The sequence below is a fragment of the Cyprinus carpio genome, chromosome B19 (assembly GCF_018340385.1).
Source record: "Cyprinus carpio isolate SPL01 chromosome B19, ASM1834038v1, whole genome shotgun sequence".
Classification (NCBI taxonomy): Eukaryota; Metazoa; Chordata; class Actinopteri; order Cypriniformes; family Cyprinidae; genus Cyprinus; species Cyprinus carpio.
The window spans coordinates 15,676,668-15,704,574 of record NC_056615.1 but is presented as its reverse complement, the minus strand read 5'-3'; the positions used below and the strand labels follow the sequence as shown (position 1 = coordinate 15,704,574).

Here is a 27,907-nt window from a genome sequence, read left to right as displayed (position 1 = left end):
ATGTATCTGCCAATTATATGCAATGAAGCACATCAAAGACTCAGAAATTTTTTTTTTATTATTATTTATTGAAAGTTTTAATGATGTTTGTTCTCCAGTACTAATTCTCGGCCAAATAAAGACAAACGATACAAAAGAAATTCCATACTCATGGCCTCAGTATTACGGAAAGTAAAGATTAAGAGGTTGGAATTAAAGCCTGAACTAGTTAAAGCATGCGATGAGAGCAAGAGGTGGACACAGGTCATGTAAATCCAGTATCTGTACAGCAGATAGTCATCAGATATCACACAGTACCATGAGCATCACAACATTACGCTGCATGTCCTTCTCTGCCTCCTCTCCAGTTTGTGCCAAGAACACTCAAGACAACAAAACGCTTTCCACACCTTTCCGTCATGAACATGGAATGTTCATTTATTTATATTACACGGAATGTGCATGTGCTCTGGAATACAATGTGAAATAAACAGGGAAATGAGAATTCCTAAAGCAACTACTGTTTTTTGCAACATTGTTTCAGTGTCACGATTGGAAATATAACTGTGAATCCTGCAAGGCGCCAATTGGTCCTGTAAGAATTGACACAAATCTTGATTCTAATTATCTCTAGAAAACAAATACAAAAAAGTTACAGTAAATGTCTGCATTGGTGGTCTGTAGAGGGACATTTATGTGCTTCAGATCTGAATTGCATATGTCAAACAGAAAACGGAATGACCCCCCCCCCACCCCCAACACCTGCCCCCTGACCAGAAAATGCAAATGAAAAAAGAATCTAAATTACATCAAAAATACAAAATTTGATTAAAATGACTTGCTTGCTCATGTTGGCCATTCACATGTTATTTTGTTTAGTATGGCTGCAAGACAACAACAAAAAAAACATATGAAAACACCTCAACTGTTGGCAATCAAATTCAAGTGCTTATGTTTTAAATCAATGGAATAGAAGAGAATGGAGCCCTGCTGCTGACTGAGCAAGTGCTTGTGGTAAGCAAGCAGTCATGTCATTAGCTGAAGGAAGATATGATTGCCGCTGCGATTGGCTGATAGGAGAGTGGACCTGGTTGGCATTCCATACTACTTTGTAGTTTAAGCTCATTGGTCAGTCAGGTAGGACACTGCAATGGGGGTGGTCTCGTACAGGCTGGTCCTTTATCCCGCAATTTCAGTGGCTGTGGTGACCAGCTTGTTACCGTCCCATACAGTTTTGAATTGTTCAGGGACTGGGATCTCAGTCTGGAATAAAACAGAAATAGAAAAGCAATTACTCCTATTCTTATAATCTTTATAATCATAGATGATTCACTCCATTACTTACATATTCTCCATCCTTGTTGGGCACCAGCACGTTCATCTCTGAGCTCTTAGCACTGATGATTTCACATGACAGAGAGTCCTTGCTCAGGTACACATGGCAGCCATCTGTCTTGTTGATGGAGATGGTTGGTATCTTACCCATAACCTGGAAATCAACAGAGGAACAATGACTCAGAAGATACAGATGCACAGAGTAAGAAGAAAGAAAAATTGGCAATATCAAGATATCTGGGAGTTTAAGACAATTAAATACAAGACCTTTTTTTTTTTTTTTTTTTTTTTTTTTTTAAATGCATTTGTGAGGAGTTTAAAAATCAGAAGCAGAAGGATTTTTAGTAACAAACAAATGCAGTCACAATCAGCTCTGTCTGACCACATGTGATCAGACCACCCAAGACTGAAATTTAGAACTTAACAGTAATTTTGACTTTTTAACCCACAATTTTTATCTTGTAATTCTGAGTTTATATTTGGCAATTCTGAGAAAGTCAAAGTGGGAAGAAGAAAAAAAGGGGAAAAAAAAAGGGAAAAGTGTAAAATTGTATAAAACCTTAAATGCAAACTCCAAATTCAAAGAAATAAAGCAGAATTAGAATTGTGAGATGTAAACTCTGAATTCTGAGAAAAATTGTATATAGAAATAGAGTTTATATCTCAAAATTCTGAGAAAAATAAAAGTCAGAATAAAAAGTCTGAATAAGTTTTTATTTAATTTTATTGTGATGGAAACAAGCTTCCATTCAGGATCAAATTAAAATAATAAAAAAAGAAATTCAAGACATTTTTACTGTTAAATGATACCGCAGATACTCAACTACATCTATAATGAGAAGAGTACAAAGCACAAGCATACACACCTGGACCTTAACATCTTTGCAGTTGATCACCTCAACAATACCCACAACATCGTCAAAGACCAGACCCAGTTTCTTACAGTTATCTGAAAACACGACAAAACAAACTTATGTCTAAACTTTCTACCTATATAAAAACAAAGTGAAGACCAGAGGAACACATGGTAGTGCATACATACCTAAAGTAATGGAGTTGATCTTCCCCTTCACCTGTAAAGTGCTGTTGTTGCACTTGAAGGCATAAACCACCTGCTTCAGTTCTGTGTCACTGATCACAAGGTTTTGGGCGCCTTCATGATTTTCCTGTAGGGGGAAAAAGCCCAAGAGAGAATCAGCATAAGAAGTGAAATGAACTGGCCAAACAGTGCCATGTCTTCACAAAAATTCCCCAAGTTCCCCCGTCTGTTTAGTTTAGTACATAAACAGTTCTAGTATCTTTTCTACTGGCATGTATAAAGTAAACATACCTAAGATAGAGATGGAAAATACCTTTCAGAATGGCATTTCCAAAAATAATTTCAGCTGCATACACAGACTATAATAGGCGTACTGACTCACTCACCACTTTCCATTTCTTGCCATCCAGCTCCAGCACTGGGGGCAGAGTGCGGGCTGGGCTGGCTGCTGCTGTGGGCCGAGCAGCGAAGGGTTTGGGCCCAGAAGGCAAAGGACCTCCTTGAGCTTTGAGCCCAGGATTCTTGTGTGTCTTCTGGTCATCAGACACATGCTTCAGTCCTAAAGAGAGTTAAAAGATATTATAGATAGGATATCAAAGACAAGTCTTCAAAAAAGTATTTTCATTGCCGTGTTTGTATGGGTGGGGATGGGAAAAATATATTGGGTACTTGTTGGTAACTTCATTGTGAGAAATAATAAAGTATTTGAAAAAATTATTTACTTTGGATAAAAGTGTTTGCCAAATGCACAAATAAAATAATAATAATTAAACAAAACAACAATAAATAATAATTTATTACAGCTGTTACAATCAGGGTTAATTTAGTTAACTAAAACTGAAATTAAAACCATAATAACAATTTTGTTACTTGAAATAAGACAAACGTTAACTGAGGAAAAAAAAAAAAATCATAATTTCTCATTTTTAGTTTAACTTCATGTACTAAAATAAGTAAAACTGTAACAACAAAATTACTAAAACAAATTAAAATGATAAAATAAACTGAAAATACAAAAATAAAAACTGATTCAAAATGTTAAAAACAACATCGCAGTGATACTAAAATAACACTTATGATGGCTATTTAATAATAATAATTATTATTATTATTAAAAAAAAAAAAGACAAATGACACACCCTACAGTCTCACCTCAAGTGAAAGCGCTAACTGTGCCCTATTATCATGAAGGCTGCATTGACCTTTATAAATATATACACACACTGATGCTCCCATTACAGCACATCAAGAGAAACAATCTGCATCATTTCCAATTAGTTAAAAGAACTGTTTAATGTTTTAGCAATGAACCTTCCATTTAAAAAGCAATAGAAGTGTCACTGAAAGTTTTGTGCACTATCGGCTCTACTGGACACATTTTAAACCTGTTTTAACAAACAACATCATATCCGTGTGTAGTACTACATCAAGTTAGGGATCCATTTAATACCTTTAGTGATATCAGCTCCCTTGTTGAGGGAGGCAAAGAGAGCATTGCGATTGGTTGCTCCGGAGTCTCCACCTGATGATTTGCCCAAGTCCATAGGGGGTGGAGGAGGACCTGGAGGAGGTGGGGCTGGTGCTCCTCCACTCGGGGCGCCTCCAGAGGCTGAAGCCACCGGACCCTGTAAAACCAAAATGCTTAAATATTTGGGAAATTCATTTATAGAAGCATGTGGGACAAACCGAACACACAAGAACGTGACTCACAGTCTTGCTCCAGCTCAGTCCAGTCGTGTGGTGCTGCTTGATGTAGGCCTGCAGCTCGGTCCAAATGGACACATAGGCATGGACCCATTCCACATGCATCTTATCTCTAAAAATAAGACAATAAGGCAGACGGGAAAATGATTGATATGCCATTTTGCTGGCATACAGACAAGCTGCTTTACATCGCAGACAGACACATACTTTTCCTTGTAATCCTTGAGCACACGGTTTGTGTAAAACGTGGCAGCGTCCTGCATCTCCTTCACAAAGGGGCCTGGCTTTGGTGCCTAACACATTTAGAAAGAAAAATATTATATGTTTACTGAAAGAAATGAATAAAGATTCCAAATCCACACTGATTATGACTTTTGTTTCTTGTGCATATGCTGTGGGGTTCAAAAGTCTGATGAGAAGGTTTTAGGAACATTTATGCACCAACGTTGTTGGCTTAGTGAAAAAATATTTTTTGTTAAAATGTTGCTTTGATTATCATAAGGACTGGTGCTTTAAAATCAGCGTACATCCAATCAGTCTGAGATTACTTGTGCTTCTATTTTCTAGCTTATTAATAATGTTATTTATATAACTATTTTTTTTCCATTACAAATTATATTCATTTGCATGAAACAATTAGTAAACTATATATTTTTATTAATTCATTTAAAATTCAGTGTTGCAAATTGGCTTGTATTCAATCTATGACCAAGAAATAGAACACAATCATAAATTTTTCTTATTGTACATCATAACATTTCTTTCTAATGTGGTCTAAGACTTCAATCCCATGTAAGCATCCCTAAAAAAAAAAAACAGTTATTTTTAAATGTAGGGAAATTCTTGAGAATGAGGAATGAGGAAACTGATTGGTTAGAGTACACTTCCCAAAATATAAAGTCCCATAATAGATTTAATCTCAGACAGAAACAACACACAACTACAAAAACTGCAACACTCAGTGCTGATAATCCCAGGCTCCACCCTCCGCCTTACCATGGCAACCCAGCCGAGGGCGGGAACGCTCTCGCTGACAGCAGAGAGGTGGTTGAAGAGAGGTGAGGAGCGGTTCTTCTCCCGGAACGCCTGCACCTCCTGGATCACTTTAGACACGGGGGCCAGCAGAGAGGTCAGGACAGACTATATAACAGAGAAAAAGAGAAATTGAGAAAGAGGAACAGACAACTGAGATTAAAGATACACTACCTTTCAAAATACTACCTTTTTTGTAAGAAATTAATACTTATTACGCAAGAATGCAAGTGACAGTAAAGACATTTACTTTATATATTTATTTTTACTTCTTTACTTTATAAAGACTTCAATTAACTGAACTTTCTATTCAAATCTGGAAAAAAGTATCACTAAAATATTAAGCAACAACTGTTTTCAACATCGATTAGAAATGTTTTTTGAGTAGCAAATCAGCATATTAGAATGATTTCAGAAGGGTCATGTGACACTGAAGATAGGAGTAATGACTGCTAAAAGATTCCATTTCTACATCACTTATTTAAAATATATTAAAACAGAAAACTAATTTTAATTCATAATTTTTCACAATATTACTGTTTTTAATATCTTTTTGTTACACATAATGTAGCCTTGTTGAGCATAAGAGACTTTGAAAAAACATTCATTTTGAAATGGTACTGCAGTAGCGAGTCTTAATCTAACATTCAACATAATATGGTGCAGGGACACTTACATCAGAAGGTTTCTGAGAGTTGGAGGCAGTGACCAGAAACTGTCTTTGACAGGAAAAGGCCTGCTTCATCAACTCAGCCTATGACACAAAACAAAGGATAAGACACATCGAGTGGAGTCTTTATCAATGTGTGCCAGTGTTCAGGAACTGTAATGACAGCGCTGCATTACGCACATGCTTCTGGACGTCCCCCCCTATCTTCTGACTGAGGGCGGTGTACTGAGCCACAGGGCCAGAGAGCAAGTTGTCATAGGCTTCAACATACACCGAAACCGCTAAAGAGAAGAGAAACAAGAGCAGAATTACACCATGTCCTAAACAGACACAATACAACATTTCCAGAAACCATACGCAAGCATGGCCCAACGGCAGAGTTTCACCATGCACGCACTTAAGAGTTCTAAAAAGATAGTAATTTACAGGACTAAGCCAAAAGAAATCAGGCTCATAATTATGATAATAATGTTTTGCAAGTCTATATGCTTTTTAGTCCAGGTCAATGTTCAAATGGTTAGTAAGATTACAGTAATATTACTCAAGTAATAGTTCATGCATCTTCAACAAACTGCATGATTTGAGGGGAGACAATTTACACAGCAAAGCTTAAATCTTCAAATTGCTAACTCGCAAACTCCCCTTTTGCACTAAGCACTACTAATTATTGTCAGATATATCTGGTTTGCATTTTTCTTAATACCTCCAGATGCAGCAGCAGGGCCGCCTCCACCCCCAGAACTGGACATGGCCTCCAGACGGCCCACAGCCACCTCCAAACGCTGCACTAGACCCGCCAGCTCTGCCATGCCTGATTGGTGAGAAAAAGAGAGACAGTGGGACAGCTCACAGATTACAGAAACAACAAGGTTGTACAGAAATCACTGTAATCAGATGTGATTGTGAGCTTGTGGTCGATTGTTAGTAAGGTTTTTTTTTTTTTTTTTTTTTTTAAGCGAACTAAATGATTGGACAAGTCTAGCATATGTCATCAGAGAGAAAACAGACAGGGTGAATTTTATTTTTATGCCAACTTTAAAGGCTATTATTGTATCCCGACTTCTTTGACCTATTCTTCAACTCATTCATGGTAAAATTAACAACAAGAGCAACAGTGGAAGTGTGCATAAAAAGTCAACAGATGGAAAACAGGCGTGCGCAATGTGCAGAGCCTGAAGAGAATGCAGGACGTGCCATAACATGTCCCACAAAAATGCTACAGGAAGAGAAAAATCTGCAATTGAGAGAAAAAATATGTGCCAAACCTCTAAAAATACAAAAAAGAAGTAGATCTTGTTGGCTTTCTCTGGGCAACTTTCAAAGGGCAAGTCCGTCTTTACTGCCCCTTCACATGCACGCACACTAAACAGGTAGCATTACGTAACAGAAACCTGATACTCGAATCTGGCTCACTGACTCACTCCTCCTTTCACCTGAATGGCTCTTCTGGGAAATGCACAGGTATCCATACGAGCACGTAATCACCTGCCTTTAATGAGAGCTTGCACAAGGGAAAAATCCCACTTATTTGTAACTCCTTCAGGAATCACACATTTCCCAAGACTACATTATAACGATAGTAGAAAACTATTAACAATGAAGTTTATGTCGGATACTTTAAATTGCACTAGTTTTGAGAAAATGTGAAAGATTGAGTAAGCTAGTTAACAATACTTTCATAAAAATAACAACGGGTTCCTCTGTGACCATAAGCAGCTGTGGCTGTTGTTTTCAAAAGTTCAGGCAACTGGAATGAACGATACATTTGATCACACAGGAATAAAATCACAGAAGCAAATTCACCTTTGAGGAAACAAAAACACAGGAGCAAATGAAACTTTAGTTTTTGCCAAATATAATAATGAGCAGACTGGAGTCAAACGAGATTCAAATTTCTTTTCTCCCCTTCTTTCACATTATAAGAAAATATTCACATTCAAATTAGAGTAGTCAAATTGCCTTGCCGCAGGTAAACAATTTCAGGGAGGCAACAACAACTGAAGAAACAGCCATCTGCAGATGTAGGAACATCAATGAGGGGATCTGAACTGCTTATTATTTGGGTATAAAATTAACTTTCACTCACCAGCCAATTTGGCTACAAAATGTTAAAGTTTCTAGTCAAAACTAATAGAAGCCAGATTATCAAAATCACTGCTAAGATTTAAGCAAATTCTTTATTCAAGCTGATTCTGAATCAGTCAATGGCTGAATGAGTCACTCTGTGTTGGCGAATACCATAAAGATGAACTTAAAATGAAATAAAAACAAAATTCTCATTGTAATTTGAGATGTGTGTTTTAAAGACATGGCCCTTGTACTGTGTGCAACCCTCTTTGAGCATTACTTCTCTAATGTTGGAGGACATCATTTATGAATAACCTAAACTTTCTTGTGTGTTGAGGTGCTGAATTTCATCCACATTGAGTGTGTTAGTGGATGTTCATTTCGAACCCAGATTAAGCTTCTGTGCTTCAGTATAGTAACACCTGCTCTACATTCTGCAGGTAACACCCTAAAGATAAGCATACCAAAACAAGATAAGAGAACTACATTCAGACGGTACATTGAAATGCCAAGCATAGTGTGCAAGCTGTGCTCCTGGACATAAAAACAGGTCATTTATGCTTCAGGACTAGTAAAACTAGGCCATATCACATCCATTCTCGGCATTGCGCAGGGTGAGATGTGCCATATTCATTAAACATACATACACGTCACTACCAATAGTCCAATGGCTTTCTTGAAAAGCAATCAAGCCATTATTAGGATTACAATAGGATACGAGGCAAGAAGCAAGCCAAGAGATGTGATGTGATTTGACTGAATGTCGCGCCTTCAGTCAGACAATACAGAGCGGTTGTTTATAGGAAATAATATGAAGACGGAAACAATGCAGCAATCGTTCAGATTTCCTTTACTTAACGCACGCCCCACTTCCTTAATTTGCGCTGTAGCGATTTTCAGTATTCTTTTGAGTCGGATCTTCTCAGTGAATCGCTTGAACCGATTCACAAGACTTTGAAAAAAACCTACATGTAAACGTACTGGAAATATGTTTAAGACTTGATGCACGAGAGTGTTATAAACACGCAAGCGAAACATAGCCATTTGCATTAAATGCATTTTATTAAAACCTGCGATGACGTAATAGTGATGCAAAAGAATCACATAATTTTCGAATCAGTTCTTTGAAACGAACCGCTCGAAAGAACCGATTCGCACAATCGAATCAGACTTCCCATCACTGGGCGCTGAGCTCTGCAAGATCAGGAACTTTTCCCACCGACGCATTACACCGCTGTTATGAATTCTGCAAACATGCAGTTGTACGATAAAACGCATTTTATTCATAAGGCCTAATGCCACTGCGAGGATTCATCGCTTTTGGCAATATTATGCGCGAGCGATGTCCGTTTCAGTTGTCATGATTTGCGCTGAGACGCCGCGGCGCGCTGTGTCTAGAAAAGATTTCGCCGGCAGGTCGTTTAACACAGATATCTAACAATGCATTCGGACTTTTCTCCTTACCGTCACCGTCTGAGAAATGTTACAGTGGTCCTGGCTTTAGTCTTTGATATTGAATAGGTGTATTACGGGCTCCCCGTCTGCGTCGTCTTCCTGTATGAGCGTGCTGAAGTTCCCAGCTGTCACCGCGCGCCGTTTCCGCCCAAACTCGCCCCAACTGCTCCACTTCCTTATAAGGACAAAGGAGAGAGAGAGAACGAGTGTGTGATGAAGTGATGAGAGAGAGCGAAGCAGGAACAGGAAGACTCGAGACCGAGCAAGAATATGTGTTTGTTTTTTATTATTATTATTATGAGTTAAGTTAGTATAGGTGATTAAATGTAATATTCATAGAACAAATTCCCCTATTCTACCCCTTAAAAATTATGACATAATTATGTAGTACTAGTGAAAGTGCTTGTTTTCTTAGTTTTACTTTTTGTTCACTTGTAGTTTTGAAGTCTTGGCCAACAATATTTCTAGAGCCGGAGGGGAAGAGAAATTCAGTACAGATGCTTCTTGGCCAAACAGGAAGTATGAATGCCGCAATTTTGTTCTGCTCGAACAGTGCACGGAATCACAAGTGCCTGCTTTCACTGGCTAGTAATAAATGGACAGTTTTCAATAGTTGGTCAGTGTGCTTTAGGACAGGGATTTCAGACTAATTTACAAAATGTTAACGCAATTTTAGCAACTTTATTTTATGGTGCCCTTGTTATGCATGTTGCATGTACTTCCTATTGTACAAAAATACTAAATTACAAACATTGTATATTACACTTTTGAAAGGACAGTCTAATATAAAGTGTAACCTATTTTCCTCATTATGTTACACTATGAACAATGAAATAAATAGGCTACATCAAAATGAGAATACTGTCAGTAAATAACTGCAGTTAGTTCCTTTTTTTCTGCAGATGACAAATTGTGTGCTCATCCCCTTAGATCACAGTAATTAAAAATAAAAACAGGCAGATGGAATCTAATTTGGTCTCAGATGACTTTAAGCTCCATTTAAAGCAGTAAATATGTGGTTTGGTTCTTACTTTCCTAAACACGGTCCTTTGAGGTAAGGTTTACAAAATCATAGAGGCTTTGTATAAGGTCCTAAAATTAAGAACAGAAATCATGTACAACAAAACAAAAGACAGCTGTAAATATATATTTTTTTATTTACTCCAGTTATTAGAACAAATCACATGAAACAGGGAATTCTTCACTAAAAACAGCAACAAAAAAGCATGGTTTTAAAAAAATCCCTTCATTTTCCCCCTCGTGCATTCAAAATGTGCAAGACTCAGACATGTGGGGGGAAATCGCACACACATTGTCTAGATAACATTCAGCTCTTTCATAACAAACCATCAGGGAACACTGTAACTGAAGCGTCTTGTCTCAGATGGCTGAGCAGAAATTACTTTAAAACTGAGTGATGATTTCTGATGAATCAGCAATCCAAAAAAAAGAAAAGAAAAGCGTAAAGAGTAAAATGCAATACTAACGCAAACCAAACCAAGTGTAACAAAAACATGACTTATTAACTAGTGGCCAATTCCAGTTCGAGTAAGCCAGCCAGACCCCATCCTGTCGTATTCATTCATAAAACCAGAGGGGGGGTGGGGGGATGGGGGGGGGTGGTAAGCAACTGGCCCTAGTGCAACATCCAATTCATTTTCCAGTTCACGATATCCCTCTGTAAACCTCTGAAAAACATGGCTATTTATGCTGCAGGTGCCACTTTTGCTGGTGTTTAAAGTAGAATAGGGGCAAAAACACACCTCTGATATTCAGCCATGCAAGACAGCAGAGTAGCACACGCACATCTCAATTTAATACATGCAAACCATAAAAATGAACGAGGGAAGCAAAATCTTGCCTTCTCATGCAGTCATACCACATTGCATTATTGGGTGCTGTAGGACTCACTCTCTGCATTATTACCACAAGTAAAAATATACAAAATAATAGACATGCCAGGCAGTGTTTGGATGTGACAAGCTGCCTGTCATATCAGGAAGCTTCGTAGAAAGGGGACAGTGAGGCAGGCTCAGTTATCCGCGGTGAGATGTGACATTCTGGTGGGGAAAAGTTTCTCAGAGAGCTACTTTGAAATGCCCAACCATAATCAGGTTCCGCTGGTACATTTATCACTTGTCTTTCTCTACAGTAAAGCAGGTACATTCTCATTGTCTTTTTGAGGTGCATGGCTCTACAGCTTTGCCTTTTCCACCATTCAGGTTTAAATGTGTTTTCATTTTGGCTCAGACTAGGCTGCGATTCAGCCCAGGGATGCAGATGCAGAGGTCATTGTTCATGACGTCCTGCAAGTCCCTCCTGAATTAAAGTGATGACACGTGTCGTGGATGAGGGGTGAACAGTGCGTTGGTGCGATACGAGAGGTTTGGTTTGTGTGCTAAAGCAGCTCCTCTCTTTGTTTTTTAGGTTTATGAGGACCTTGACCGTTACGCAGAGATCCGTTTTGGGATGGCAGGAGTTTTCCACGCTCTCGATCAGACCAGGGGATTCCTGCCTGACCATCATCACTTTCCAGATCAGAATCAGAGTGCATGAGTGCAGAAGATGTGGGAGCAGAAACTGGCTTCAAGCGACCTGGAGGAATAAGACAGGTATGGGAGGAAGTATCTTTACGATGAAGAATGTATCATATTTTAGGATTTTTTTTTTCATGGGATTTTTTGATAAATAGAAAGTCAATCTACTATCACTTTTTATTAATTTAATGAATAAAAGTATTTATTTCTTTCAATGAATTATATTTCTTGTAAATAAATAAAATATTGTAGAATAATTATCTTCGAATGAATATTTATTACCAGGTCTTGGTAACTGTAATTCCAGAGACTCCTGATCATCCTCCTCCAGCATTTTATAGCGGCTCTTTCGTCTTACTTTGCTTTTCCGTCTGCTCAAGACATCATAAACAGTTTTAATAAACAATAAACCTTGAATTAAAAAGAATATGATAAATGAACAGATTATCATCCGTCTAACTCTTACCTTCGACAGCAGCACACGATACCCCATATTACAGTCGCGATAGCAACCAAGATCATGAACGATGCTATCGTCACATATAATACACTCCATTCTGAAAGAAACACCAAACAACATTAACAGACCATCAAACCTCAGGTGAACCAATTTAAAACAGCTTCCCTCCACAATGTTTTGCTTAGTGTATCCTAACCACAATTGCTCTCAGCATCCCAAAAATAAGTATTGAATAAATTCTCCATCCAGAATGGGTGGCACACACAACGTCTGGTGAAGGAATCACATTCCCCGTGACTGGAGCAGTTCAGCTGGCAGACTGGGGAAAGATCAGATAGTCAATAAAATACCAGCGCTGGGCAGAGCTACATTACAAACATGACTTAATGAAGCATTTAATGAATACTCACTAACGGTGTCCACTCGCCGGGCCCTAAAGATAAGGAATTCATTTTTTTGCTTGCGAAATTTGTTGCGTAGTTCCATAGCAACACTATGGCCGGCCAATGGAGGTCGTCCAGGACCTCCAGATACCAGAAATACCAAGCGAGTGCTGTAAAAGAAAGTAATATCATCCCATATGTTTAATACTGAAACATGATTTTAAACATTTATTTCAAAACTAATGTTCCATTTATTTACATGAACCTATGCATGGATATTGTAAAATGAGAAATTCTTCAGTATTTTCTTTTCAGTGCCGTGAAGCAATTTAATCAGATCAGTGGAGGTGGGCATTAAGTTTAGCACGGTCTATGAAGCCTAAACGTGTGTTAAGCTGGACTGACCTATGCTCATTGAAGGCGCTAATCTCTCGCACAGTGATGTCACTGTCCAGGACACCTAGCAGGACGCCAACCTGTCTGATGAGCATATCCTTCTGTCTGCGGGACACCTGAGCCACAGCAACTTCCAGGATCAGCTCCACCAAGTCTCGCTCGTAAACGTCTGAGGAACAACAAGAAAGTAATATCATTAAATATTCATTTTATTTATTTATTATTGCCTCCTTTAGCTTAGAAAAAGCTATTCAAAGTACCAGAATTTCAGTAAGAGATTCACTACCACAGCCAAAACAGATTTGAACACTATTGATCATACTCTTTTATTTTAATAATAATTATTACATTAAAACAATGACATTTAGCCTTCACGTATTAATCATTAAAGTAAACAGTGGTTGCTTAAATTTTTTTTCAAAGTAAACATTCATATTCTTTAGGTATCTAACAGTTCTGACTCATGGACAAATTGACTGTTTGAGTCAGTTCTTTTGAATGAATCAGTTGAATGAATCATTATTCTGACCAGTTCTTGGATTAACTGCTCACCGACTGATTGAATAGTCTTTTTATTTATTTATTTATTTGACTGAAATTACAACACTGTTATAAATAAAACCTTTTAAAATAATAATAAAAAATAAAATATAAGCAGCAATATATGAATAAACAGAGCTTTATGATGAGGTTTTAAAGCATTTAAAGCAACACTGTAAAGTACCAGTACTTTAAATATCACAGGCTTAGCAGCATATTGAAAAATGTTAATGCAATGTTATTAAAAATATAAATTTTATGTAATTATCTTTTACAAGCATACTGACCTGGTCGAACCTCTACAGTGCCTTTATCAGTACTGGTCTTTCCCTTACTGTCAGTTACAGTCAGAGTGAAAGTGTACTTCCCTTCCACCAGATTACCAAGAAAAAGCACTGCCTGATGGTCAGAGTTATTCAGGACATCCTAGAAGAGAAAAAAAACAGAGGTCCCAATCACTGTGGTCCTGATACATGACTCCTCAATCAGGTGGAGTCACCATACCCAAAAGAAACTACACCAAATTAAATGGTCTCACTTGTTTTGTCACTACCACACAGTAGTGTACAAGCAGTGGGACTGTTTGAATAGTCAACAGAGTCATGAATGTCATTTGAATGTATGGAGCACGGCTAGTATGAATTTCACTCTACTGAACAGTACTGACCCCTGCAGCCGGGCTGCTGTCTTCCCGGGTCCAGAGGTAGCTGATGCTGCCTTTATCATCTGATGATCGAGTACCGTCCAGAAATGCTGTACGGATGGGAAGAGTGATCGGAGGACTGGACAGCACTTTGGCAACTGGTGGCTGATCATCCTCTGATTTAAAAAAAGGATAACTATTTCTATTATTACAGACAGACAACCACAAAACAGGTTGATGGTGGACTTGCCCACATAAACTGCATGAACAAATCTTCTAACAAAGCCTTCTAACACCCCCATAAAACCTTCCTGGATTTAATTAAGGACACATACCTTCTCTGACAATGACAGAGACTGTGTCAGAATTCTCCAGCATTCTTTCATCTGTCACTGTCAATGTGAAAATGTACTCGCCCTCCTGCAGACCGATCACCACAGCAACAGCAGTGTCTGCATTATCAATTTTCACCCCTTCTGGGCCCCTGTAATACCATCAAAAAATAAAACCACGAGTCTACAGTTAAAGTAATTACATTTACATTACGCATTCTACACATTGCACGATTTTAGCAATCCTATAAGATCACTGCATGTCACATTGTGCGACATGGATCTAATAAACTTGGGTATGACATGCATGTAGACTGTACAATGATGACACCTATGCGATTATGTCACATTTTTATTGGCTGGTCAGTAAACGTGGGTTGTAGCAGCAAACACACTGTGTGATGATCATGCTGATTTTTTGACACTGTCAAGAAATTTGCGTAGGCTATCACTGGTCGCAAGACCGTGACAATTCTGTCTTTGAACCTTTCTCACTGTATGACATAGGACTACCATTTAGGAGCCACGAAAACTTTGTGCTGTGAAGTATTTTTGAGGAAACTGTGATGCATTATTTTCAAGATTCTTTGATTAATAGAAAGTTCAAAAGAACAGTATTAATTTGATATAGAAATTACTTGTAACATTACAACGTCACTTTTGATCAATTTAATGCATCCCTTGTAGAATCAACCTATTAACAGATATTGTTGTATAATTACAACAAGCTAATTTAATCAAAATGTATTGCCAATTTTGGAAATTTCATTATTATGGGTTATTGGCTTAAAATGAATGGTTTGTCACTTTTGACCAATAGGTGGCGCTGTTACCGAATAGATGTGGTATGGTCAGTGTGAAGTGACAATGGCACATACAAAGTTTGGTGCCAATATGTCAAAGCTTTGCAGAGATACAGCCTCAGATGCAGTTTGGCATGCCAACAATTTTATTGAAGCATTATTCGAAAATGGTTTGGTCTATAAAAAAAAAACTTTTGATAAATTTTTTTTGGGATGGTCTGAGGATCTGAGTCAAATTTGGTGATAATCAGACCAGTGGTCTTAGAGGAGTTCGAAAAAGTAGATTTTCAACATAAATCAATATGGTGGACAGGAACTTTGGCTGAATATGGCAAAAATGGTATCTGTGTTCTCTGCATGACCCAAATTATATATGAAGAGTTTATTTTCAAAAACAGATAACTCCATTTTTATTTATTTTCAGAAATCATTTTTTTTTTTATTGTACATTCCAAGCAGTGGTGGTCAGTAATGGAGTAGCTTTACTTCGTTACTGTACTTAAGTACATTTTTCAACCTTTTAAATCGGTTCGCAAATCACACCAAACAATTCATTCACGAATTAGAATGATCCGATTGCAGCTGTTCTCGAGTCGACCACTCACTGATTCAAATGAACCTTTTAGTGCGAGTCTCCAGTGAACTGAATTCACAAAGAACCGGGAGATCTTGTGAGCGCACGCACGACTGATGCTGCTAAAAGTTACTAATGTCGAATTTTAGGATTAATTATTGTAACTGAAAACCATATTTAGGTCAAAACTGTCAGTTGTTTGTGAACTAAATCTGCTGTAAAGGGTGATCTATTTAAGCCCACTGAAATGCTTGAATGCAGACACATCAACATCCGTGTCATGTTTTAGGTCAAAAAAACAAAACATTAAAATAACACAGATTAAATAAAATAACTCATGCACATTCAAATTCCCCCCTGCCATAATGTTAACAGTTTTATTAAAACACTGCGTGTGATGTCTGTTTTTATATTGTTTATCAACAGTATAAATTTTTATATTGTTACAATTAACTAGCCGAGTAGACCGATATGAATGTTAATTCATAACCATACTGATAATAAGTACATTTTGTTAGCTGATGCTAACTGTCTAGCTAACAAGCTTGCTGGTGCTAAGTTGAGGTTATTTTTGGATATAAAGTCCAAATATTTTTATTCAACCATCTAGATAGATTACATCTGAGGGAAAAATTAAGGATGTGATGTTCAGAACATGGTAACTACAGTAATTATCAAAGTGGGAGGTAATGCCCTTTGGGGGCATTTGGCCAGGGGTGTTTTTACACCACAGACAAGGTTTGAGAAGAAAAAAAAATCATTATGAAAATTTGGATATGTTTGTTTTTAGAATGTTGTTAATGTCTTCAGGCCTTACTCTCATGTCATATATAACTGTGATGTTCTGCTAAACAACAAGCTTTAAAACACTTTTTTCTTCCTGGTGAAGATCAGATGGTCGAATCTGTTTTCTCTCATGTACATCGCAGCGTAATCTTCACAGTGAACATTACTAGCGTACATCACTCTCGTCAGCGTAGTCCATGTCAACAACAATCTCCATATAGTGGTTATTTTGGGAAAATCCCAGGCATTTTGAGTAGTATAGGATTATAAAAATATGTGCTAATGTAAAATTAAAGTAGCCTACATAAAATTGCTAAATAAATCTATCAGTACTTTTTTACTTAAGTACATAAAAAAAATCGTGTACTTTTGTACTTTCACTCGAGTAAAATTGAAAAAGGAGTACTTTTTACTGGAGTAATATGGTAAAATACTGGAGATTTGTGTACTTCGTCCACTCTGAATTCCAAGTAATATCAATCAAACTAATGGAGCTGGATTGTTTTGATTGAGTAATAGTAACTTAAACAAATACAGGTAACTTACAAAATTAAAGTTTATTGAAAGTATGTTTTTTGATATATACTAAAAGTTTTTTTATAGCAAAAGCAGATAACCTCAACAGTTGTTTTTTGGCAAAAGCAGATAACTCCACATTTCATGTTTCAAAGTTAAAAACACTTATTCTTTGCAATCTCTTCAGCTGACAATGTAGATTTTATTTCCCTTTTACGCCTGAAGAAGATATAATGAGTTCAAGTTCTTCGAAATTATCCATCCTCAGTCACTTTAAGACAGCTTTAATGAAACTCCTCTCAGCTAGTGCATCTTTTCAAAGGAAAGCAGCCTTGTCACCTGACCTGAATACAGCGCGCTGATTCGCTAAAATGGACTTATCAGCCTCTTTTAACAAACAACATGGGCGCTTGTCGGCTTCTGCAGTAAAACATGAACTTGTGATGCCTTGAAAGAGGACAATACCATGCTTTTTGACAAAACGTACTTGGGGTTAAGATCACGCTATATGTGGAGAATAATGCATGGCATTCAGTTAATTTTTTTTAAAGTGGCATTTATCGTTTTTGCAAATAAACTCTTCATATTGAGACCAGTTTCATTACAATAAGCTAATACACTCAAGAGTGTTTTTGGAAATGTAATTTGAACTTTTGACCCAAAACTTTTTGAATACCATCAGGGCATGGTGCCAAAGACATACCAAGTTTTGTAATGATACACCAATGCGTTATTTACTTGGCAGTCTATGGGACGGTCAGAGGCCTCCCGGTTTTCATCCAAAATATCTTAATTTGTGTTCTGAAGACGAACGAAGCATTCACGGGTTTGGAACGACATGGGGGTATGTGATTAATGACAAAATGTACATTTTGGTGTGGAGTATCCCTTTAAAATATAGCATTTTATGACAAAATTGAAAACAGCTGACACTCATAAAGTACAATTCGGCAGGTTCGACTTGGCATGCTGCACCAAATCTAAAGAGAGCAGTTTTGTGATTGTTGGCCAAACCATTCAGAAGTTATAAGCAAATATAACAATTTTTCATATCTCACGACCGCTGGGTGGCGCTGCACAGAAACTGTGCAAGTAGCCTCAGGTCATGGGTTTCATAACAGACACCAAGTTTGGCGACAAAGAGAGATATAGCCTCAATTCTGATTTGGTGAGCTTTTCGTTGAAATTGTTTATGCGATTTTTGAGAATGGATGGGTCATCAAAAAGCTTTTGATAACTTTTTGCCAACATGGGCTGCCATAGACTCAAGAGCAGAAGAAAAAGAACAATAATAGAAATGCCAATGGATACAATAGGTGCCATCGCACCTGCGGTGCTTGGCCCCTCCAACAAGAAACATACACAAGAACATTACATGCAAGGAGAGTGTATGTGTAACTGACTTGGTCTTTGTCCAGTGGTACGTGGCAATTTTTTGGTCATCGCTGCTCTTGCTGCCATCCAGCGTGGTACGATCGACAGGCAGCGTCAGCTCCTTGTCTGGACCAGCATCAGCTACAGGTGGCTTGTTATTTTCTGGAGGGATTTCCACATACAGTGGGCTCAAGCACAAATAGCACCTTCAAAAATATATGTGAATCAGAGTGCTCTGTTTTTTAAAAAACATACCTGGTTGGACAATGACAGTGACCTGAGCCGTGTCTTGCTGGCCAGATGAGTCAGTGATGGTTAGCTGAAAGGTGTAGTCACCCTCCTGCATGGCAGACAGCTGCAGAATGGGTGTTCTCACACCCTAAGGAGAACAAAACAAAGGTGTGGTCACTAATCCACTGGTTGGCAAACATAATAAACATAAATGGCATTCAAAATAGCATTGTGTTTCTCAAGTACCTGCATCTCCACCACCTTGCCCTTGCTTTCAGGGCTGAGAGACCATTCGTAGGACAGATTCTCGTGATCATCAGTGCTTTGGTTGCCATACAGTGTGATATAGTTGCGTGGTAGGGTGATCACTTGGTTGGGTCCGGCATTAGCTGTAGGCCTGTAGTCCGTGGCCTTGTTGACTAACAACATGGCTTGGGTTGAATTCTGAGCTCCATCCGAGTCAGTCACTGTAAGACTGTTGGAGGAAAAATAGATAGAGCATAACACTTTTCCAAACACACTTGTGAGTCAAGGGTTATTTATATTTGAGTGTTTTTTTAAATAGTTTGCCCAAGGACAGACTGGTTTGCCAGGTTTTACAGTAGCTCTCCGATTACTTCAGAGCTCAAAATGGTTCCAGGGTGTCCCAAAGAAAAGATTACGGACAGGCCATAATGTGCATTAAAAGCTGGATAAAACATACCTGAAGGTGTAGTTACCAGGAACCAGGTTGGTGAGAGTGAGAATAGCAGTATCACCCGAGGCTTTTTCCTCTCGGAGCGGCCCCTTCACCTCCTCCCAATGCCACGAAACCACTTTATCATCATCAGTACTTTCTGAGAAACACAAGACATTTATGAACACAGATAGATTAGATTAGATAAATTTGCCATCACAGAGAATTTTAAAGACTTAAATTCAGCAATGTGTTCAAACTAGGGCTACTCGGTTATGGCAAAAATAATCATTTATAATTTCCAGTGATATTGTAACTGCAATTTTTCTGATATTCTGATTGATAAAACTTACATTAAAACACTTAATTTGTGTGTTATTTTGACAATCTCATTATAAACAATGAAGCTGTCACTGCCTAATTAATAAACTGTTCTCAATATTCTTTCCTTTATGCAGCTCTAGGTTAAACCTTAGCTCTAATTTACATTAAAGAACTGTTTTTCTACTGTCAATAAAAAAAAATAAAAAAAAATTTTATTCAGCAAGGATGCATTAAATTGATCAAACGTGACAGTAAAATAAATGCTGTTCTTCTGAACTTTCTATTTATCAAAAAAAAATCCTGAAAAATGTATCATAGTAATACAATGAGTATAAAATGCTATCGTAAGGATAAAACAACATTAAGACTTTAATTTGATAAAAATCTGATACGCACGACTGCCGTCAATCACAGTGGAGCTTGTAGGCAGGGAGATTTCCTGGTACTTTGGAGAAACCACTGCAACAGGTGGCTTATTAACTCGTGGCTCTATAGAAAGCAAGAAACACGGGACTTATACATATTTTATGTGACATTTATACGGGCTGCCCAAACAGAGCACAACTGAATCCGGTACAATTAATTAGGTACATCAATACTTAAGTTACCTGGATTGACAGTAACGTTGACGTATCCCTCCCCATGAGCACCGTCACCATCCACTACTACTTCAAACTCATAGAGGCCCACTGTCAGCTAAGGGAAACATTGTTCAGAATATTAGGAAAGTCTAGAATATTAAAAAGTCAAGCCTTTTAGACAATAAAAGAATAAGAGACCCATTTTTTATGTACCTTACTGAGCTTAAGTGTCTTGCTGTGTTTACCCTCCATTTCTCCACTGTAGTCTTTTGGATGCGTTCTCAAACGCCAGTCAAAGTCATAGTTAGCCCCTAAAGGAATTACCAGAGAAATTAATACAAAGGAGGAGGAGGAACTAACTGCAATGGCTTATGCAAAGCTGTACCTGAAGGGGGCGCTGGCACTACGAAAGCATTCAGCTCCACCTCATTGCTCGGTAAAGTGACCTCCACATTTTTGCCAGCAGACACGACCAGCTCTCGCACTGTTACTTAAAACAAATGACATTACACAAGGTTTTAATGCATTACAGATAAGTCTGCTTTGTAAAACAGACATTGATTTTTGTTTCTTTTTCATTTACTTTGTAAAACTGACAAGACAGTACAATAACACAGTTATAGAGAGGAGTATGTTGTACCAGCTGGTGTAGTTGCAGGAGTCACTGAACGGCTGTCAGACGTGGTCTGCGGTGACTGATTACTGTTGTTCATTGCTGAATGATTCACAGTGTCTGCATCCAGTGTTGAATTATGCTCAGATGCTGAGAGCGCTACCTGTTCTCCACTGCCACCGGTGGACTGGATGGTGGTCTCACTGGCTGTTTGTGGAGGAGCTTTACCATTGGATGTGGTCAGTGGTGCTGTGGGTTTCACAGACAAGCCCTGATCTATTCCCTGTGAGAGTGAAAATATCAGTTAGTTCACAGCTATATAGTACAAATCAAAAGGTAAAGTGCAAAATTATGCTTTAGGGCAGTGATATTAAAATTCCATACCACTTTTGTCTAAATAAATTAAAATAAATAAATTTTTAAAACTCTCTTTTTTTAAATGCCACAAGTCACCACAACATTATAATGTATAGTATAAAACTGCATATTAATAATTTGTTATTAAATTTAACAGTGTTATTACATTATTTACTTTCATTAGAATCAATTACAGGATTAATATAGTCATTATTAAATAAAAATCATTAAACTGTAAAATATAAAATTATTATTTTTTGCAGTAGATAACGGCAAAGGTAATCTAAATCTAAAAATATGGGAAATAAGAACTGTATACTATTTTGTCTAAATAAATGAGAAAATCCCTAATTCTAAACGACACAAGTCACCATAACATTATAATGTACATTAATGCATATAAAAATTCATATGTTTGCTATTATATTTAACAGTGTTATCCATTGTAAAAAAAAAAATATTAAATTAAATTAAATAATATTAATTATTATTAAACCAAACAAAGAAAATTAATATTAAATGAAATAAAATTATTTTCATTTTTAAAAAGATAACTTTAAACAAGCATTACATGATGTCAATGGTATGATGATCATATAATACAGCTTACATGCTCCGTTTCCCTCATTACTCTGATATCCTCAGCATTTCGAGGTTTCCTGCGCATGCTCTTGTTCAGCTGCTGCAGAAGCCCCAGTGATTTTCTATCTGGCTGAGGAAGTGATGTAATGGTGCAGCCCATTTTTTTAACACAGGTCAGTAATACACATCTTCCACCGAGACTCCACACAGCTCCGCAGGAGGGCTTCAAACAGCAGGATTCCCAGCACCGAGGCCCTCCCCAGTCCACTGCTAGTGGCTGCCAGCCCAGACCAATCACGCTGTTCCAGTGGATACCCAGTACACCACCCGTTACTCTGCACATGCTGGCCGAAACCCCTGAGAGAAGGACATACAGTACATGGCAGAAACAATGGTTAACAAGGGCAAAATAGACCTGAGCAAAAGAAAAGATTACTAAATATTACAAAACTATGGCAATACAGTATGAATGTTTTGGACTGTATGCTGTAATTATTTTTATTTTATGGCCAATAACCGATAAATGGCTGATATAATACACAATTTTGTCTAAATAAATAAATAGAAATCTGATAGATTTCTAGATTTCTAAATCTAGAAATGTGTTAAAAAACGCCAAAGGTGATTTTAGTTACTTCAACATTATAATGCACAGTATGAAAAAAAGCATTTTCATTTTGAGGTTTGCTATTACATCTAGTTGTTTTTAATAATTTTAATTACTTAATGAAATAATTCGTGCTAAATATTTTTAAGTTCAATAAAACAATTATAAGAATATTAAATATATATATATATATACACATATAGTGTGTGTGTGTGTGATGGCAAAGATAATCAAAATAAAAAAAAGGGCAAATGAGCATGAAGAATAATTAATTATCCAGTATTGGATGATAAATATATTAAATTGACAGATATCAAAATATGTGAAAAATAAATAAATAAATAAAAATAAATACCTGAATTGTCCGTATATTGTCTGTTAACTGATAAATGTCTAATATTAAAAAACTCTTATTCTATTTTGTCCAAATAATAAATAAACTAATCAAATTTCTCATTTTAAAGTGATTTATTCACCACAACATTATAATGTACAATATAAAATATGCATATTTATTATAGATATTAAATGAAAAAAATAATATTTTTTTAAATAAATGAAATATTTAATAATAATTATAATTTATTTTTAAAATTGTAAGTGAACATTAAATTACGACAAAGGTAAAAACAGAGGAATTAAGCATACACAACAAAATATATATTCAATATAGATAGATAATTATAAAATTAACGAAGTCTCTAATATTGACCAATACACTGGAAATAATATACAATTCATATGGTATAGAAATGGCTTTTAAATGGACAGATTTCCCACATACGCTCAACTGTTGTGCTCAGAATAATAGGCTATTGACAATACTTGCATGTAGACTTGCATCTAGCCCTGATACGATGGGAGATAATGCCTGCCCATGCCACCACAAGAGCAGGCTGTTGATCATACAGGTCGCTAACACATTGCACTTTTCTGCACTGACAAGTTCCAGGAAGTCAGAGTCCAGTTAGACATCCACCCCCTTCCCCAATCCCTTCATATGCACTGTTTTGTCTATAAAGACTGTAACCATGACAACAGAGGGTTGCTTATTATTGGCTAGCAAGTGAAACTTGAACTGCAAGACACAGCCCCACCCATGAAGGTTTTCTTTGGGGTGGGGGACTGTGGGCCTGTTGTGCAATTTCCCTCTTTTTGTGAAAAAGAACACAGAGTGCTAACAAACATGCTAACAATGGTCCCAACAGTCTGCTTACCATTCTTCTGTCACTGATTTTGAGTTATTTCATACAGAGGTCACAAACCTCCAGGAAAAAAATCACCAGGACCTGCTTACCAGAGACTGAGCAGAGAAAAAACAGACAGCCCAGGTACAGTGAGGTTAACTGGATTGGCCATTTCCACCTGTGCATCCTTGGTTCCGCATTGGGCATCTTCCAACTAAGCAAGAGGACCTTGGAAAGAAAAAGACACCAAAGTTATATAACCATTTAACCTGACCTATGTTAAACAAAAACTAAAAGTTGCTTGTAAAGTTACTTAGAATGTTTGTTACCTTTCCCTAAAAACGTTACAGAAAGCCCGGCAATACAGGGAGGTAAATGATGTGAAATGTGAGCAAACAGATGAAAAGTCGTCCACACAAACACTTCCTGAAGCCACAGCCGCATGGCACCAAAGCACTGTGTAAATACAGGGATTTCTGTAACAAACAATTCATATTAAACAAATTAAAGTCTGTAAATCTTATCTGGGTTATGTTAACAAAATCAGCAGCCTACTATCTACTTAAGTGTCCTATCGAATTCAAACTTCCGCATCATTTTGAAAACCCAGCACTACACAATACAAAAATATAAAATAAAAGAACAATTTGGTGATGTCACATTTACGGAAAAAAGAAAAAAAAATACAATACAATACAAATTAAAACAATTTAAAAAAAAATATTATATATATGTATGTGTGTGTGTGTGTGTGTGTGTGTGTGTGTGTGTGTGTGTGTGTGTGTGTGTGTGTATATATATATATATATATATATATATATATATATATATAATATATATATATATATATATAAAATTACATTCCCAAATACCAAATCTCAAAAAGATTTTGTGAAAATGAATGAAAAATTACATTCCCAAATATAAAATCTCAAAAATTATGATTTTGTCATTTAATCACCAGCATATTGTTCCAAACCTTTATGACTTTTAATCTCAAATGAAACAAAAGGAGATGGTTGACAGAATGACAGCTGCGGTCATTTTTCATTTTCACGGCATTATTTCACATTGAATGAAAGCGAAAGGTGACTGAAGCTGTCACGCAGCATTTTTGTTTCTCACAGAAGAAAGAAATTAACTATTTCTTTGACACGTTAGAATTTTTCCTACATGAATTTCTGTCGTTTATTCATTTCAAAGTAATACCAAGAGAGTTAGCAGAACACAGTGGTTTTGATGTTTTTATGTTCTGATGGACAGACAGCGACCGTGATGTGAACAGTACAGGACAGTTAGTGTCGCACTGAAGACAGAAACGGCTGTAAGAAGAAGACAAGGAAGCGAGCAGGTGTAAAGATCCGGGCTGGCAAACTGTCACCACAGGCCTTCTTTGCGCCAACACAAACACAGCACAACGCACTGGGTAAACGGATTCATTAGTGTAAACCCCTCGGGGTTTATTTTTCCGTTCCGAGTTAGCAATGTCAATTTAACCGAGCGACCGGGGATTTAAAGATGTCGACAAACAGTTTCAAATTTAAAGGATGACATTAATCACCTTCGCTGTTTAAATTATACCCCAAAAACTGGCGTGTCAGTTCTAAATCTAAACGATTTTAAATATACTGTGTCACCTGCATGTGGGAAACGCTCACATTGCGCACAGCTGCATACGACATAAAACATGTCACATCTCGTCGACATTGTTTATTTTGCAGATATTCACGTATGATCGGTTGAAACTCACGGGTATTCGCAGTTTTTGGTGATTACCGGTGGGGAGCTCATTGACAGGTTGCTAACAGCTGTTTAGTCTTGGTTACCACTGGATATGAAATAACTCACGAATGCGCGAGCATCATCGCACGACTCTGTATTTATAGCTTATTATTGCGCTCAGAGACAACCAGCGTATAACACTGTCACTCACCTCCTCAATGTCAGTCAGACTTCTGTAGCGCTAAATGACAGTATACCCTTCCAGCAGCAGGACCTGTTTTCACGTCGTTCTGAGTCATTAATCTCTCGCAATCACACTCTCACACGGAAACAGACCAGCGTGCACAGCTACAGCAGCGCATTTCCGCCCCGCACTCCGAGTTCGCATTTCGAAAGTTCAGTGCTCGAGCGCAAAACAGAACTGAATCTTGATATACAATCATCACTATATTAGGTTATCAATAGAGTTCGAGTTATAAAAGAGTTCTAATATTGCTATCTATTTGATAAAGCAATAAAGACGCCACTCACAAATTTGGCCGACAAACATTCTCCGAAACGTCACTTCCGATTTTAACGTCCCATGTCTAAAACATATTACGATAACATAACATGAAACATAACCGAAAAACAATGTTATAATATAGAAAATGTATTAATCTGTAATGCCTAGAAAATACTGTTTTATTTTTATACGTTTTTCAGGTCGAATTAATAGCTGCTAAATGTAATTATGGCTTTATTTTTATGAATAAATAAAATAATAAATAAAATTATTTTATTTTATTTTACTTTATTTTATTTTAGGCAAAATGTTTGTTTTTAATCGTCGTACTGCAGATGTAATTTCACCACACCAGAGAGCGCTGTCTTTCTTTCTTGCTGGGTTTTAACCATAGACTGTATAAGAACAGGTTTTATCTCTAGCTCTAAACACTCTCATACGGAACGCCACACACGGAAACACTGACTGTATTGAGCTTATAATATGACAAAACTATCTGAATTTGTATTGTATAATTCTGAATTATTGAGAAGTGGCATTTATCAAAACTGAATAATATTATGTGGCATTTAACAGTTCTGAATTAGATTTTTTTTTTTTTTTTTTTTTTTTTTTTTTTTTTTACTTGAATATTGAACATTTGAAAATCTTTGACTGCAACTATCAAGTTTTTTCATAAAAGCTTTCAAAATGAAGAGGAAATTAGGAACATCAAATTCAATATTCTAAAATTCAATATGCAGAAATTCAGAGTATATCAGAGGTAATCCACAGGGAAGAGCAGATGATATCTGAAAAGTCAAATGAAGCATTTTGGCCATTTAATATTTTTCTGGCATTCAGATAAGGTTGAGCTACCTGATCATGAATCGCCCAGAGGTATCCTACGTGATTCTTAAACATTTATGGTTTATATTTAGGCCTATATGTTAGGTTAGCATTATCAGCATGTGAAACATTTATCTAAAAAATCTCTGTGTTTGTTTTAAAGTATACAGTATTTGGTGGGACAGTGATTAGCATGTCACCGTGTCTACAAAGGACGCGGAAGCAAAAGAGACAGTAGAGCCCATGGATTATAATCAGTGATATTTCATACACTGGATGCAGTGTGGCGCAACACCATGTCTATACAGATGTGACTGATTGAAGCGACAAAGCAGCCGTTGCATAGAGCTTGGACTATGTGTAATTATTATAAACATTTGGTGTGATTAGTTATTCTGCATGGATCCGTGTATGCAGTCCTTTGGCGTCTCTTTGTGGTCTTGTTTGGTATGGCTGGTTGACTTGTGCTTATCTGTTAAAGTTACTGTATAATTGAGGTTTACGTACTTTTATTAAAGTTACTGTATGTTTGGGGTTTATTAATTTTAATTTTTGCAAAGTATGTATTGATTTGGAGAGGAGGGGGGCCTTGGAGTAAAAAAGGTTGAGAACAACTGGCTGACTTAACATATAAATATAAACCATATGTTTAAGAATCACTTAGGATACCTCTGGGCGATTCATGATCAGGTAGATCAACCTGAAAAATACTAATTGGTCAAAATGCTTCGTTTGACTTTTTGGAGATCATCTACTCTTCCCTGTGGATTACCTCTGACCTACTTTCTGACCTATGATCTGAATTTCTGTGTATTGAATTTTATAATATTGAATTTGATGTTCCGAATTTCCTTTTCATCTTAAAAACTTAAAGCTGTATTTTTAACAGTCTGGATATTTGCAGTCAAAAAATCCTGAACAAAAAATTCGCTTTTTGAAAATACATGTCTATAAAATTCCGTTGTGTAAAATTTCAAATGTTCAATATTCAAGTTAAAAAAATCAAACTCATAACTATGTTAAATGCCACATAATATTCCATTCTGATTAATGCCACTTGTCAATAATT

The 27,907-nt window shown here is 36.9% G+C and overlaps 2 protein-coding genes across 4 annotated transcripts; both read right to left on the bottom strand.

The window, feature by feature from the left end:
- Nucleotides 1–47: 47 nt before the first annotated feature.
- On the bottom strand, nucleotides 48–9,447 carry cap1 (CAP, adenylate cyclase-associated protein 1 (yeast)). The gene is made up of 13 exons (XM_019124738.2): nucleotides 9,291–9,447; nucleotides 6,463–6,570; nucleotides 5,940–6,040; nucleotides 5,766–5,843; nucleotides 5,054–5,197; nucleotides 4,265–4,350; nucleotides 4,064–4,169; nucleotides 3,804–3,978; nucleotides 2,740–2,912; nucleotides 2,357–2,480; nucleotides 2,181–2,263; nucleotides 1,325–1,468; nucleotides 48–1,242 (listed from the first exon to the last, which is right to left on the bottom strand). Exons 2-13 carry the CDS (start codon nucleotides 6,566–6,568, stop codon nucleotides 1,159–1,161), a joined length of 1,404 nt encoding a protein of 467 aa, XP_018980283.1. The 5' UTR covers nucleotides 6,569–6,570; nucleotides 9,291–9,447; the 3' UTR covers nucleotides 48–1,158.
- A 971-nt stretch (nucleotides 9,448–10,418) lies between these two features.
- On the bottom strand, nucleotides 10,419–26,057 carry kiaa0319l (KIAA0319-like ortholog). 3 transcript variants are annotated; one of them, XM_042744711.1, is made up of 22 exons: nucleotides 26,037–26,057; nucleotides 24,113–24,259; nucleotides 23,894–24,011; nucleotides 22,018–22,346; nucleotides 21,078–21,333; nucleotides 20,823–20,927; nucleotides 20,651–20,748; nucleotides 20,465–20,552; nucleotides 20,253–20,345; nucleotides 19,560–19,692; nucleotides 19,103–19,331; nucleotides 18,881–19,004; nucleotides 18,655–18,787; nucleotides 14,576–14,724; nucleotides 14,265–14,416; nucleotides 13,885–14,023; nucleotides 13,067–13,226; nucleotides 12,689–12,831; nucleotides 12,475–12,597; nucleotides 12,285–12,375; nucleotides 12,101–12,189; nucleotides 10,419–11,876 (listed from the first exon to the last, which is right to left on the bottom strand). In XM_042744711.1, exons 3-22 carry the CDS (start codon nucleotides 23,988–23,990, stop codon nucleotides 11,680–11,682), a joined length of 2,928 nt encoding a protein of 975 aa, XP_042600645.1. In that variant the 5' UTR covers nucleotides 23,991–24,011; nucleotides 24,113–24,259; nucleotides 26,037–26,057; the 3' UTR covers nucleotides 10,419–11,679. The 3 variants fall into 3 exon arrangements, with proteins under 3 accessions (XP_042600645.1, XP_042600644.1, XP_042600646.1); XM_042744710.1 differs by lacking the exon at nucleotides 26,037–26,057 and adding an exon at nucleotides 25,717–25,992; XM_042744712.1 differs by lacking the exon at nucleotides 26,037–26,057 and adding an exon at nucleotides 25,717–25,992 and having other exon boundaries at nucleotides 24,113–24,239.
- Nucleotides 26,058–27,907: the final 1,850 nt, after the last annotated feature.

Excerpts from the sequence above, each read along its gene's own strand:
- cap1 (XM_019124738.2), bottom strand. The coding sequence starts at position 6,568 with ATGGCAGAGCTGGCGGGTCTAGTGCAGCGTTTGGAGGTGGCTGTGGGC. Across the intron at positions 6,041-6,462 it reads CCCTGCTGCTGCATCTGGAG|CGGTTTCGGTGTATGTTGAA; the intron begins GTATTAAGAAAA and ends TCTTCTCTTTAG. Across the intron at positions 2,913-3,803 it reads GGGAGCTGATATCACTAAAG|GACTGAAGCATGTGTCTGAT; the intron begins GTATTAAATGGA and ends AACTCTCTTTAG.
- kiaa0319l (XM_042744711.1), bottom strand. The coding sequence starts at position 23,990 with ATGCCCAATGCGGAACCAAGGATGCACAGGTGGAAATGGCCAATCCAG. Across the intron at positions 20,553-20,650 it reads AGACACTTAAGCTCAGTAAG|CTGACAGTGGGCCTCTATGA; the intron begins GTACATAAAAAA and ends TGTTTCCCTTAG. Across the intron at positions 14,725-18,654 it reads TACCACTGGACAAAGACCAA|GGGCCCAGAAGGGGTGAAAA; the intron begins GTCAGTTACACA and ends ATGGTATTACAG.